The 14,292-nt window shown below is 36.3% G+C and overlaps 1 protein-coding gene across 3 annotated transcripts in view; it reads right to left on the reverse strand.

Moving 5' to 3' along the window:
• The window catches only part of CDKAL1 (CDKAL1 threonylcarbamoyladenosine tRNA methylthiotransferase), a 414,554-nt gene that overhangs the window by 337,301 nt on the left and 62,961 nt on the right, over positions 1-14,292 (reverse strand). For all 3 annotated transcript variants that reach the window (XM_085310031.1, XM_085310029.1, XM_085310030.1), the window contains one exon: positions 12,425-12,509. In XM_085310031.1, coding sequence (XP_085166157.1) covers positions 12,425-12,509 — 85 coding nt within the window. The remainder of the gene's footprint in view (positions 1-12,424; positions 12,510-14,292) is intronic.

A 14,292-nucleotide genomic window follows, 5' to 3' on the forward strand; every position in this document is an offset into this window, starting at 1 on the left:
AAAAAAAACACTCGTCAGTCAGGACAAGTTTAAATCACGTTGACTTCTGCATTAATCCTGCTACAGCAAGTCTCTGCATGCTTTCCCGTGCTCTGTGCCTTGCAAAACTCAGACCTGCTAGGACAACAGCCAACACGCATTCAATCAGATAAATATCCAAAGCTATCAACCACCTGCTTGGAGCACTCAAGATATTAACCTTTTCTGCTCAACTCATCTGGCTTGAAACAGTGAAACAAAACACCTGTTAGCGTTGAAAAAGTGTCATACAATATGCAAAACACTGATTTTTATAAAGCTCATATAACACATCCTAAAACTAGCAAGGAATAGCTCTTGGGAAAAAAAAAGACAGACAGACAAAGCCCCACTCAACAATAACTTCCTTGATATTCAAATTACTGAATGACAGATTTTAACATTCTAAACCTATTCCACCATGTTTTTTTTTTATATATATTCATGCAGGCAAAACGCAATTTTTCCATACCTTAGTGACGATTCTTAGTAGTGTACTTTCTCCACTAGCCCTTCTACTAGTCCAGTTCCACTAGAACTTCTACAGTAAAACTTTTAAAACATGGTCGTATAGTGCAGAAACTTTTATTTTAAACTTAGTACAACACTTGTCCCAATGCAAAGTAAAATATTAGCCTTCCTGGAACCAAAAATAAGATCTAATTGCTGTTTTCTTCTTCAGCAGCTTGTTGCAAATATTATCTACTAGATACGCATGCAGAAAACCAAGCAAGCAATGCCAAAGCCTTTTTAACCTCTTGTAACTGCAGTTCCTGTATGSAAGCAAGCCAAAACAATAAAGCTCTATCCTGAGTCTCTCCTATATCATTTCCATGGACCTTAGTGAATATTATGCCTTTTTTCCAGCAATGCTTTCATATTCGAGATAAATCTAAAATGTCTTAAGTCTCTTATGCAGTGTTCAGTGGCATGCAGTGTTCAGTAGCATTCAGCAGGCCACCATGAGAGAAGAAAAATAAAAAAGCCCACAACYGAATGGCAATGATCATCAGGTGGAAGAGGCAGGAAGATCACTGAAGTGCACATCGCCAAGTGATGCTATCTAGAAACGTTGGTTAGAGTAATCTATTACTAACTTCATTCTGCTTGGAGAAACCTCAGATATTTTTCAGAGGAAAGAAAGTACATATACGCTACTGTTTGAATAATAATAATAATAATTTAAAAAAGCAAGCTACATCTCAAACTGCTTCCTTTTCTAGTAATCCTCCATTATCTTAGTAATGTATAAACCAAACATTCTTAAAGAATTATCAACAGTTCTCTTTGCTTAAGCAAAACCAGCATGAGCATTTTCTATCTGTGACTATACTGAAGTACAAGTTATTAATATGCTAATTCTATTCCACTGTTTACAATACTTGCATTAACACACGCAAAGGCAGATTTTATTCTTTTCCATACCATGCCCCAGACAAACAAGATTTGTTTTTTCCATTTAGCAGCCTGTCTTTGAACTGCAAACAGAAAGTGTTCTGATGAGTGAAGGCAAATCAGAGGTTAATCTGCTAATCTGGAGTGAGAGTTTATTTGGGGGCAGGGGGGGACCTTCTAACAAAAGCATCAGAAATTTAGCACCAGCATACTGAGATCAAGGTCTTTTTGGTGAAGGCAGATCCTCAGACTCATCCTCAGACTTCATCCTGCAAAAACAGATGAGACTCTTCCTAACAGGTTTTAACAGGCATTTTGTGTAAATGCCAATAATGTGAGGACAAGCACAGTTTTGCTCAACCTCCTCCCCTTCCACAAAAAGCCACTTCTTGGAAGTCTTGATTATGTAACAAAACAAATCTGAAACTTATAGCTCAAAATATTTCTTGGATCTTCTCGACTGTTTCTATTATTCTGGTCTAGAAAAACAGGAGCAGCCAGCAGTAAGAGACCAACAAGAAATTTATATCCCAGAAGCAACCATATGACAGAACAACATGAGAAACAGGGAGAAAGCCTCCAACTTACTTATGATGAATTTATTAAATCTGGTTGGTTGGAGAGGATTTCTAAAATTATGCTACTCTACCAACTATGGGAAAAGAGGAAGGAGGAAGCATCTCATCTTTTGATTAGAAAAAAACAGCAGCAGCAATTCAGTCTACAGGAGAATTACCTTTTTTTATTTAAGTGTTGATCATTTTCTTAAAATGCTACTCTTAAAACAGCCTTCCAATGGCTATATATTCATGCAAGAACGAAAGAATAAATACAGGAGACAGGTAGAAGTACTACTGTGCAAGTCACCCAGAGACCTGTGCTTCCCAAATCAGTAGCCTGCCTTGTTTACCCATAACACTGAAATGCAATAGATTTGCAATTGTCTTCAAAGAGAAGTTTATCTTATATGCACAGTAATAAACTTCACTAATTTTCAATGTCTGTAAACGATGTTTGTAACTAGTGCTCTAAGAGCCTACCTAAAAACCTGTAACAGCAGCTCAGTTCAAAAGTTCAAATAAAGATATATGAGGTCATGAAGCAGGGTTGTCCTCTCATGTCCTGGTAGTATTTTATTTTCTTAAATATTAAACAAAAATACACTGGTCCCTAACAATCTGCCTGGAGGCTTAAAGAATATCTAAAAGCTAATGTAGCCTCCTAAAGCATTCAAGGAGTAGCATTCTACACAGTGTAGAAGTAAGGCCACTGTGCTATTCAACATCTCAAGGCTCACTACCTCATCAATAAAACTGAGTACTTAAAACAGTCCCCCAAGTGTTCACATTAAAGTCAAAAAGATTTTCAGAATACTGTTTAAAATTTGATTATAGCAGGTCCTGTTCTTGTACTCTGCTTTTTACCTTGTTAAATATTAAACTAAAGTTCACACAGGTTTAGAACACAGGCTTCTGCAGATCTCTGGCAAAAATACAGTCATTTAACCACAAACAGTCCACAACCGTTTTCTCTTCTAAACACTACACAATGGGGTGTACACTTGGTTTAACATATTCTGCTTTTAAGGTATTCTCTGCATTTTTATAACATTACCTTAAGCAGCTTTTTAAATTCTCTTTTTTAGTATGGATGTGTGTAAGAAAAAAAAAGAAAAGCTCTAAAATGAAATGGAAAAATACCACTAAAACCAAATAGCTTTAAACCACAGAATCCTTCACCTAAGACTTTCTTCCACCAAAGACAAAAAAAAAAAAAAAAAAAAAAAAGCAGCATAGATGACAATATTCTCAGAGTTAAGAATAAATTTTAAAAAGCCTGTCCTCTAGATTTGCTTATTTTCTTTAGATACACTCTAATATATGGCTCCAGTCTCCTAGTCATCATTGGCCGTTTCTTTCTTATTTGTAAAATCATTTTTGTGATCCTAAGCACTGTGGAGCAAAACTTGTTTTAAATGAGTTTGCTTTTGAGCTGCAATAATCTATGTGTAAGACCTTAAATACACTAATAACTGCAGTTACTACAAAATTAACTATACACTCTTCATAGAATTCATGTTCTAAATATTTTGCTCTTCATTAAGACCATGTGAGAAAATTTGAAGTGAGAAATAACTATACACCTTRCAACTACAATTAGAGACACCATTTACTGTCATCTCTCAGTGCCTTGTTTCACCTGGCCTGAGAAGTACCCAGCTCTTATTYTTTTTTTCATGTGAACACTCTCCAAAACATATCAACCGCAAACCTCCCTATACTACATTTTAAAGGTTTTAGACCAAAAATTCTTAATGAAGACTTCCAAGTAAATGAACTTTTTGTTCTAACTATAAAAACACCCTCCTGCAGCATTTGTAAGCTAGAAAGCACAACGTCTGTTTTATGTTTCATAGTAATGCTTAATCAACTATATGACAGTGAAACTGGTATTAAGTTAGTGAATGTAGCTAGTAAAATGARCATAAAAAAATTAATTGAAGTGTTCTGCAATATGGATGAGCATAGATACCCAAAAAAATACGTCTCAAATGCTGAAGTAGAAAACTCTTCTTTCCAGAAGTTTTTATAAGAGAAAAATCTGAACCTCAAAATAATCCATCCATTAAATTCAAGGCAAGTACTCAATGTGTTTGACTACCTAATTCATACACATATTATATCAAAGATTATGGGGGRAGAAGGTTGTTTTGTGTTTGTTTTCTTGTTTTTTTAAAGAAGGGAAATTATGAGCTRTATGTTACACTATGAAACTAATTGCAAACCAAATTTTGGCTCATTATGTGGGACTGTGAGATTTTTATAGGTCTCTCATGACTGTGAAAATACAAGCCTGGTGTGTAAATGTATCAAGGCTTTCAAGAAGTTACAGTGCAGTAACCACCAGCTGTTCTTAGGGGAGGAACTAGTGAAGTACCTCATATTATCTGGGGAAGCAGCTTTTCCTCACACAGAGAATACAGCATACATCTTGAATATAAACTTTTCCTCAATCTGTGAGCATATTAATCTCTCCTAATGGCAGGAAAATGACAGATTTTTTTCAATGTTTTCAATGTTTTGTAAACTAATTTAGGCAGCCTAAGCTCTAAAGAATATTATTGGCAACTTCTCTTAAAAATGCAAAGTTTCTTACTGCCTAATAAAGCCTGTTCCACAGGAATTTTTACTTCAGAAAATCCAACTCTTTTTCAGATTTCTTCAAATACACCAGATAGGATGGAAGGAGGAAGGAAAATGGCAGTWCTCCTAATTGCAATTTTTAGAGCTGCCCTGTTAAGTACTCTTCACAGCCACATACATTTCATGGCAACATATTGCATAAAATGCAATAAACAGCAAGACTATGACACTCATCTCAGAAATGCAGTGGAAATGATCTTCTTATGTTAACAGGATCTATAAAATAAATAGCTTTGAAATACTTATGTTTCCGCCTCCAGAGGTACTTCGCTGTTTAAGATTCACTGTATACACAGTATAAACAAGTGTAAATCACAGTCTGCTTTTATTCTGGAAATGCATTAGCATTGCATTAGCAATTCCAAAAGGCTTAAAGCCTTTTTAAAGAAAGTGGTAAAATTGTTCTCGTTTAGTGGGGAATTCTGTTTTTTTGATCACAGAAGTAATATTAGATTTGCACCTCCAACTGTCAACAAAAAAAAAAAAAAAAAAGCCTTCTTCCAGGGTTATCTTTACTTCTTTACTTGTAAATATGACAGGCAACAGAAAAAGTTATTCACATCTGTTATCTCTGCTCAAGCATTTGTACTTCTTAAGATGAACCTCCTTCCGCACTTAGCTTCAACAATTACGCTAAACGAACAAATTCTGYAGCATCCTCAAGTACTCAAGTACTTTTACTCTTTTACTTTTACTCTTCCACTTAAACCGCTGGATTCRGAGAGCCTTAAAACAAAATGTGACTCAAAAAAAAATAAAGAATCAAAAATCAGTTTAGGAATTTACAAACAAAAAATGTTTTCCACCTTAAAGCAGACAAATACTAGCTACAAATATGGCATACAACCTCAATACCAAGATTAGTCTAAAACTTAATTAATGGAATTATTTTTATTTTTCAGTGGAGGCTATTGTCAAGAAAGCAACAACAATCCCCACAAAAAGGCATCAGCACTCACTTCAAAGTCAATGAGCAAAAAAAGATATTTTTCTTAATAATTGCACTGCCCCCCCAACAAAACTAAGTCATGCTTTGTTGAAGCTGATGCCTAAGAGACCAAAGGGCAGTACATATTCAAGCAATGTTAACTCTATAGAAAGGAAAGAAAGAGCAGTATYRTAAGATATGCTTCAGAAAGCCCATRAGAGCTGATTAGATAATAAAATGRTAAGATTTGAAGAAACTTCAGGAGATCTGCAGTCCAATGTCCCGCTCAAAAAAAGCAAGGTCAACTACGGGATCAGACGAGGTTGCCCAGGATCCAGGTCCAGTCCAGTCCTGAAAACCACCAAGGATGGAGGCAACCCATTTTACTGTTTGACAGTGCTCATGAAGAAAAGGATTTTCCTTGTAACCAATCTGAATCTCTCGATTCAGTTTGCACCTGTTGTCTCCTGTCCTCCAACCATGGACCTCTGTAAAGAGCCTGAATCAGTCTTCCTGATAAGTCCCCCGCAGGCATCAGAGGGCTGCTGTTAGGTCCCCCCAAAGCTGTCTCTTCTCCAGACTGAATAAACATTGGTCCCCTCAATCTCTCCTCACAGGACAAGTGCTCCAGCCCCAACCATTTTATGGCCCTACCTGAATTCACTCCAGGCTGCTGACTGTTTCTTGTACTGAGAACCCAAAACCGTTTGCAGTAATCTAGATGTTGTCTAATGAGTCTTGGGTAAAGGGGAATAATTACTTCTCTCAGCCTACTGGCTGTGCGCCTCTTTGTACAGCTGAGGAAGCTGTAGCCTTCCTCTCTCTCTTTTTTTTTTTTTTTTTAAAAAAAAAAAACTGCCAGGAAAACTGCCAGGGCACACTGCTGGCTCACACTCAGCCTGCTACCCAGCAGGCTCTCCCAGGATCTCCCAGGGCCTTTTCTGGGGAGCTGCTCCCCAGACCCTCAGTGCCAACCTGTATCACTGCAGTGGGCTACTCCTTCCCAGGTGCAGGGCTTTGCATTTGTCCTTACCGAGTTCCATATAGGTCCTTTTGGCCCATTCCTCCAGCCTATCTAGGCCCCTCTAAATGGCAGCTCTGCCTTCAAGCACATCAAATGCTTTCCCTGCTTTGGTGACATCTGCAAACTCTATGAGCGTGTCCTCCATTSCCTTTTCTAGTTCCCACTAGACCTCACTGACAAAGATTTTCAGCAGGACAAGTCTCAGGATAGACCTCTGTGGAACTCCCACTTGTTACCAGGCTACAGATAGCACACGTCATGAACCATGACCCYCTGAGCCCAATCATCCTCCCAGTTTTTATATTTATCTGGACATCCTCCCAACAGACCATAACATCCTAAATTGGACACAAGATTACTGTGGGAGACAGTATCAAAGCCCTGCAAAAGTTCACAYAAATGATATCTGCTGCTCTCTCCTTGTCTAAAAAAATTCAAGATGTCAGGCATGATTTAGCCTTGGTCAACCCCTGCTGACTGCTCCCAATCACCTTCACGTACTCAGGAGTATTTTTCAAGAGAACTTGTTCCATGATTTTGATCAGGATTATTTTTCAAGAGAACTTTTCCATGATTTTGATCAGGAAGTAAAATGAGGTTGACTGCCCTGTAGTTCCTTAGATAGTCCTTTCAGACTTTTCCAAAGATGGGTGCAAAAATTCTCTGGCTGTCAGGTATCTATCTTCACGTCCATAATTGAAAGTAACCTTGCAAGGATATCAGTCAGTTCTCTCAACACCTACTGGCTCAAATCCAGAGAAAGATTACATCATCTTGGTATAGAAGGGTGCAATGTAAGCTTTTTTTTTTTTTTTTTAAAGTATAATCTGTTTATTATCAAGCACGTTTTTCACTCTAAAATTCCTTGGCTCTAACTGAGTCCCTGTCCAACTTCAAGGTATCATCACTCACTCAAGTAAACAACAGGTGCTCTCTGAAATCTGCTGAAGYAACCATAACTGGCAATGACACCGCATCCCAACAGATGCATAAGACCACTTCCAAAAAAATAAAAACAAAATACACTAGTATCTGAAAAAACATGTAAGTTAGTRGTAAACAGTATGCCAATAAATTTTCTGCATGTTAGAAACCTTAGCCTGAAACACCTGAATTTGTCAATACCATTTATTAACYATGTTAGAATTCAACCACCAAAATGCAAGGACATGAATATAATGATTAAGAGCAATGAATAAATCACTGAACTTCAAAAAGTGACCTAAGCTGGAAACTCATTAGTGGATACAACTGAAGAAAAGCAGCAGCCAATCTCTTCAATTCCAGAATGAATACTGGCTGTCAGCATTTCCTATTCCTGCAAAAGGGGAAAACATTCCCAGAGTGCAAACATCTTTAAAGATGCACAAAGCAATGAAACCATACAAGGGGAGCGGGGGGGGGGGGGGGGAGAACACACACATGCATAATAACAAAAAATCACTAACAGCTACTAGCTATATTTTAAGAAAGTTCTCTTGACTAAAATAAACTACAACAGAAAATGTTACTTGACAACCTTTTGTCTTTAGAAAAAATTGGACTAAAGAGACACAGCCTGCAAATCAGTAGTGGACTAACCCTTTTTATTACTTGAGGCCAACGCTGAAGTTCAGCTCTGAATTCTCCAAGACTAGTTCAAAAGACAAAAATACTTGTAAGAACGCTTTGGGCATCCAAGTCATCATAGAACTGCCCAATGGCCCAAAGAAAAGAATAAAGACTATCTGGAAATTATATTAATGACATTTTACTTAGAATTCTTTAGTAGTTATGTACACTGTCTAACTTACAGAACTCCTATACACATATATACCTTGCTTATGTAAGTCCGTTATACTGACAGGAGATCAGGAAACAAGGAAAGATATCATACCCAAACATTAACAGCAGAAAAAGAATGATTGTTTTTCAAATACAGATTGTAGATTATCTTTAAGTATTTACTTAACTCTAAAAGCTAAGGCAAATTAAACTTACTTCATAAAATGTTAAAAGCAAAATCTTTATGATTTTTTTTTAAGTAAATTCAGTGTTATTGCATGCTGTCCTATAGTCCTTCAAAACAGAGCAATATCCTAGATATGTCCATCTTAACCATGAAGGTAATTTAGAACACAAAACGATCTAAATAGGATAAGGCATTTTCAAGGTAAGGCTATCCTACAAGGAAGAACTCTCTCAACTACTAAAATTATCCCCAAAACTTTGCTGTCTTTATTTCAGGAATGCAATCATCCAAAACATAGGCTGCCAAGCTTTTTTAAAGGAGCATGATCATCTATTTTCTGTTTATTCAAAAAACTAATCCAGGCAGGAATCATGCTGTATTGTATCAGACCAGCAATTGATGGAAGAAGGTATTTGCTACCACTAAAAGTAACAATGTGAAAAAAAAAAATCATATCCCATTCCATAAAATATCTTTCATTTCTGATTAATTGAGCTACAGAATAAAAAAAACACCGTAAGTTGTGGTAACAGGCAGAAGTTCTGCATATATATGAGATGTTTGACAGCATTTAGAATAGTGTGTAAAGATTTATTCAGAGGGTAATATCTAGTCATATCTCCAAGATAAACATAATGCAAAAAAGTCACTTTCTTTCCTCCAGAAAACTTAAAAATAAGTGCAAGTCTTTGACAGCTCTTACAAAGACTTTTAGCATTCATTCTCCTGCCACAGCTTTCCCAGTGCTGCCTGACTCTAAGTAAGGTGAAATTAAGCTCATTCAGATTAGGCTTCATGGAATTAAAACATACAAAGTACATGCTGTCTTTAAGATACAATGTCACTACAGGCTTTAAAACCTTTCAGGGACATTTGCTATATAAACAGTATATGAAATACACTAAAGCATAAGGTTAGCTAACAATTCTTACCACGTTTTTTGAACTGCAATTTAGAATTCTAATATTTTCCTGCTAGCATGGACATGCTGTGAGACAAATCATAGCTTTACCAAAAAGACAGCATTCTTTCCCCATTTATTACACTTAGGATAGAACTGCTGACCATCTTCATTTTCAAAATAGCACAATACAAGAACACAAACAGCCAGGCAATGCGTAACAGGTTGTTTCATGAGAATCACTTAATTCATGAACAAAGAAAAATTGTACACACCTAATCCTGAAAATCATACGTTTATCTCAGACTGCTACTGAAATCAAATGTTTATGTTTAGGACTCTAGAAAATCTGTTTTTTCCATTAATTGAATTTAGGCAGGCCAATTAAAAAGCATGAAGGCCTAAGGTCAATAAGCTGATATGCTATCTGGTAGGGCAGCCATTCACAGGTACTGGAGAGGGTGGTCACCCAGTGGAACCGGTTGCCCAAAGTAGCTATGGAGTCTCACCTCTGGAGATATTCGAAACCTGACTGGACACAGCCCTGAGCAGCCCGCTCTAGTCAACTGTGCTTAGAGCAAGGGGGTAAGACTAGACRATCTGCAGAGGTCCCTGCCATCCTCAGCTATTCCATGATTCTGTGTATATAACACTATGTATATATTACCCTGCTACATCAGGAGGATGTATGAAGGGACATAATCATTTCTACACACAGCATATGGTAAGACAAGCAATTACTTGCAAACAGCATAAATATTTTAGCAAGTATCACACATCCATACTAGCTCACTTGGCTGCCTCTCTCCCCACTCCACGCTCTTGCTTCTACCTTCCAAGAAGTTTATGTTCTAATTATGTTCTGCTGGAGAGAGCAGATTACCTCTAAAAAGTATACAAAAAAGTCAGATACATTATGTTGTTAATATGCTTTTATTAGCTATATGAACACCTGAACGACCAATGAGAAGGGTGTGGGAGTGTTGAGGGTTGTGTGTATTTATAACCTCAAATCAAAAAAAGATTGAAACTACAGGGCTTGTTAAATTCTACTATATTCTTTGGCATGCAGCATCAGTGAACTTCTGAGACAGTCATTCTTTAACCACTGGTGTGTACACACTACCAGTAGTTTTAATAGGTAGGTTTTAAAGACAAAAGTAACATATCCAAGAACAACATCATGAAGGAGAATCTGTTGCACAGATTAAAGAATAAACAAAACAATTCTCCCATGTTATGACAATATTCATAATGCTATGCAACACTTTCAGCCTGAAATTTTTTTCATTAGAAAAAAGGAGGATTTTATTGGGCTGCATGTTAATTTTTCCACTTAAACTATGTTTGCTTGGACAGTCCACAGGCTAAGTGCTGTTCAGTTGGTTACTCAACTTGGAAAAACAAAGCTCCATGGCTACAAACTATTATGATAGGACACAATGGCAATTAGCTTTTTTATCATCCAAACTTCACACTTTCAGTTTGCTGCCGTAATAAGTTAAGGTGTATTTAGGAAAAGTTTTGTTGTTTAGAGACATAAATTCATAACTTCATCATCCCCTTATTGCAAAAACCAAATATATAAGTAGTTACTCTTCTGAGACGGAACTGAAAAAAATTAAATAGCTAAGTTTCATGAAAGAGCATCCAGATAATTCTCTCATCTGCATTTAATAAACATAATGACGAATAGCCAGAAACAAAAACACAAGTTGTCCTTCTCCAAAAACAGGGTAGAGAACAAACGATGAATGCTGTAGGAAAGCAGTAACTCTCAATGAAGAGAAGAAGGACCAGAAAGAATACAAGGCAAAACAAGAGGGGGAAAAAAAAAAGCCACAAAAGGAAAAAAAAATCTAAGGCTACAAATAATTACTCATTAATGGAGTTACAACAAAAACATGAAAGTTCAAGGAAATACTTTTGGTCATTTGCTTTTAGTTAGACTTTTACCAATTTTATTCTGCTCATTAAAGGACATACACCACTCCACATCAATTTTGGCATATTAATAAAATAGAAAGATGCCACAAGTGAAATGGAAAAGATCTTGACAGCAGATCTCTTAGCCAACACACACTAATCGGAAGTATTCTGGGAAAAGGGGAATTAGACAGGGGCTGAAGAGCAGTAGAAAAAAAAAAAAAAAACCAAAAGCTAGTCTTATCAAAATGTAATTCTAGCAGTCAGGAACTGAAGCCCTGTACAGAGCAGAAAAGGAAACTTAAGTTGTTCTGCCTACTGTGGGCAAACTGTTTCTGCTCCAGGTTACAGCCCTAGGATGCTGTTCGTAACTTCTGCAGTAGAAGCAGCGAGGTTTATACCCAGCTTCTCTCCCTCCAGTAACTTACTGGGCATGTCAACTGCTTAATAAAAACTACCCTTTTCTCACCAGGGTGAATTTCAACAAGCAGTATATCAACAGTATACCACACTACACGAAGGACTGTGTAAATATCCACACCTGTTCACCAAAGATAAAACCTACAAGTAATATATGATAGTATATATTTACACTGAAGAAAACACAGTTGTAACTGCATGGTTTTTCATTTACTCTCACCAGTCATACTTCTACAGAAGTCAGAGACAGAAGTCACTACTATGTGGTGTTTTGCAGCACCATCCTTGAGCTGTTGCAGAAAAAACATTCTTCAGAAGGCTGCCATTAATTATACAAGAATCAGTTCATCTTTTAATAAAATGTATATTAAAATACTTAGTTTAAGTCTGTATTTTTAATTAGAAGGTCCTGATTATGCTTACATTTAAGTAGAGGATAACAAGTTGATAACAAGTTACAAGTTACCAATACTACATGGTACACTTTACAAATGCATTTTAGTTAGAGGAGTCATCCTTACAGCACTCAAATTCATCCTGCTTTGTTACTCTAGAACACAAAATTCCTTCTGGATTGAAAACAGGAAGTGTTTAAAGCTAAAAAACAAAGTTCATTGATAAATAAGTCTTTCTTTACTAAACAAATGTTTCAACTTACTTAATTGAGTTTCTGAAGTGGTCTTCAGATGGATTTTTTACCGTACAGCTGTTCAGCAACCATAAATCCGCTTCAGCAGAGTTCTCTAGGAGATTAAGACAGAAAGCCATATTAAAGAACTATTCAAACTGTAAATTTATAGTTTATAAAAAAGACTAAATCTAGCATTTATCAACAAGCTGATTACTCACAAGAATAACTTCATACTCAACATATAAAAACAATTATAACAGTTATGTCCTCAGAAGTTGTATACTAAATTTTAAAAAAGCACACTTCCATTAGTACTTCCCCCCCCCCTTTTCCTTCAAAGGAACTAGTATTCCACCTATGGGCTCAGAGTCCACTAGGTTACATCTCTCAGAAGCAAACTTCAGAAAAATGGTTGCTATTCCTAGAAATGCATACCTCCTGGAAAGATTTGGCCTACATAAAGGCAGAAGGATCACAAAAAATGCATAAAGGTGCTTTTTAAAGAATTAAACAAGTAGTCAACACAAGCTGGTTTCACTAACAGAACAGAATCAGTGCCTCAGCCCTTTATGAAATATTATCACAAAATGAGCAAGCCAGAATTTATTAAGCATGAATATCTACTAGAAAAAGTAGTAGTAAATTTGAGAAAGAATTGTCTATTTTTGTTCTAATTATATTTTAATTACGTTATTATCAGTGCAACTTACAGAAAAAGGATATTCACAATGAATATCTGCCTCCACTCAGATAAGCACACAATTTGCATCCAGAACCAAGCCCTTCTGTAGATTCAAAATCTTGCGATATTGGAATATATTAACAGATTCAGGTCCCGGAATTATCTGCAGAGGCATTCCTATAAACTCTAATCCTATAAAACATGATTGTGGTACAGAATTCGTAAGATCACTGTTTTTCTTGTCAAGTAAGAATTTATTAGAATGAAGATAATCCACCTGATACTCAAGTGCTCTAGCATTCATCAGAAAAGCTTACATCAGTTTGGATAAAAAGGCTTGTGTCACTATTGATACTACACAGAACTACCTGAGTATTAAAATATTGAATGAGGTATTTTAAATAATATAACCCAGGGAAAAATGAATAAAGTGAAAACACCATTTTTAGGATATCTTATTTGATCTGACATCCTGCTACAGCAGAAAAAAAAGCTTGTGAAGACTTAAGCAAGTTTACACATGCACTCATCATGAATTTATCCATATGCATGAATAAATATCCTTTCCCCTCCATCCAAATACTTACAATTGTAAACATTAAAAAGGAAAAAAAATCTGTCCTTTTGTCTCCATGGTTATTGTCTCTAAAGAAACTATATTTTTCTGTTAACTACCAATCACTTAACCAAGGAAGCAGCAAAAAATGCAAACAACACATGAAATAGGAACTGAAGGACATTTATGTTAAATAAGAGAAAACATTTCTAAGATTTCTAATCTTCACTGATCAAAATTCCTCCATTAACTTCTTGGATCAAGCACTGGCCCTTTCTACAACAGACAAAGGTCACAGATAAAGGAATCATCAACAGCAGCTTTTAGGGCTTCACAGCTGTTTTTAAGCCTGCAGAGACTGTTCCAAAATCTGACTCTGTCTTTTGACAAGCTGAAATGGAGGAACAATTTCAATTTTTACCCTATAGTGAGGTCAAAGCGGAAATGGAACAACCCAAAAAATCTCTCCTCGAACTGAGACTACAGGAAAATAATTAGGTATGGTCAGACTAATGAACATGCACTCACTGCTAGAAAGGTGAACATCAGTGAAAATATGATTAGAAATGACACATTAAAAGGCAAGAGCATGTACAGTTTTGAAATCAGAAAAAGGATGAACTCTTGTCCCTAATCAAAGCCACCAAGTTTGAAGTC

The sequence above is a fragment of the Rhea americana genome, unplaced genomic scaffold (genome assembly GCF_003343005.1).
Source record: "Rhea americana isolate MKP2758 unplaced genomic scaffold, rheAme1 scaffold_31, whole genome shotgun sequence".
Lineage (NCBI taxonomy): Eukaryota > Metazoa > Chordata > Aves > Rheiformes > Rheidae > Rhea > Rhea americana.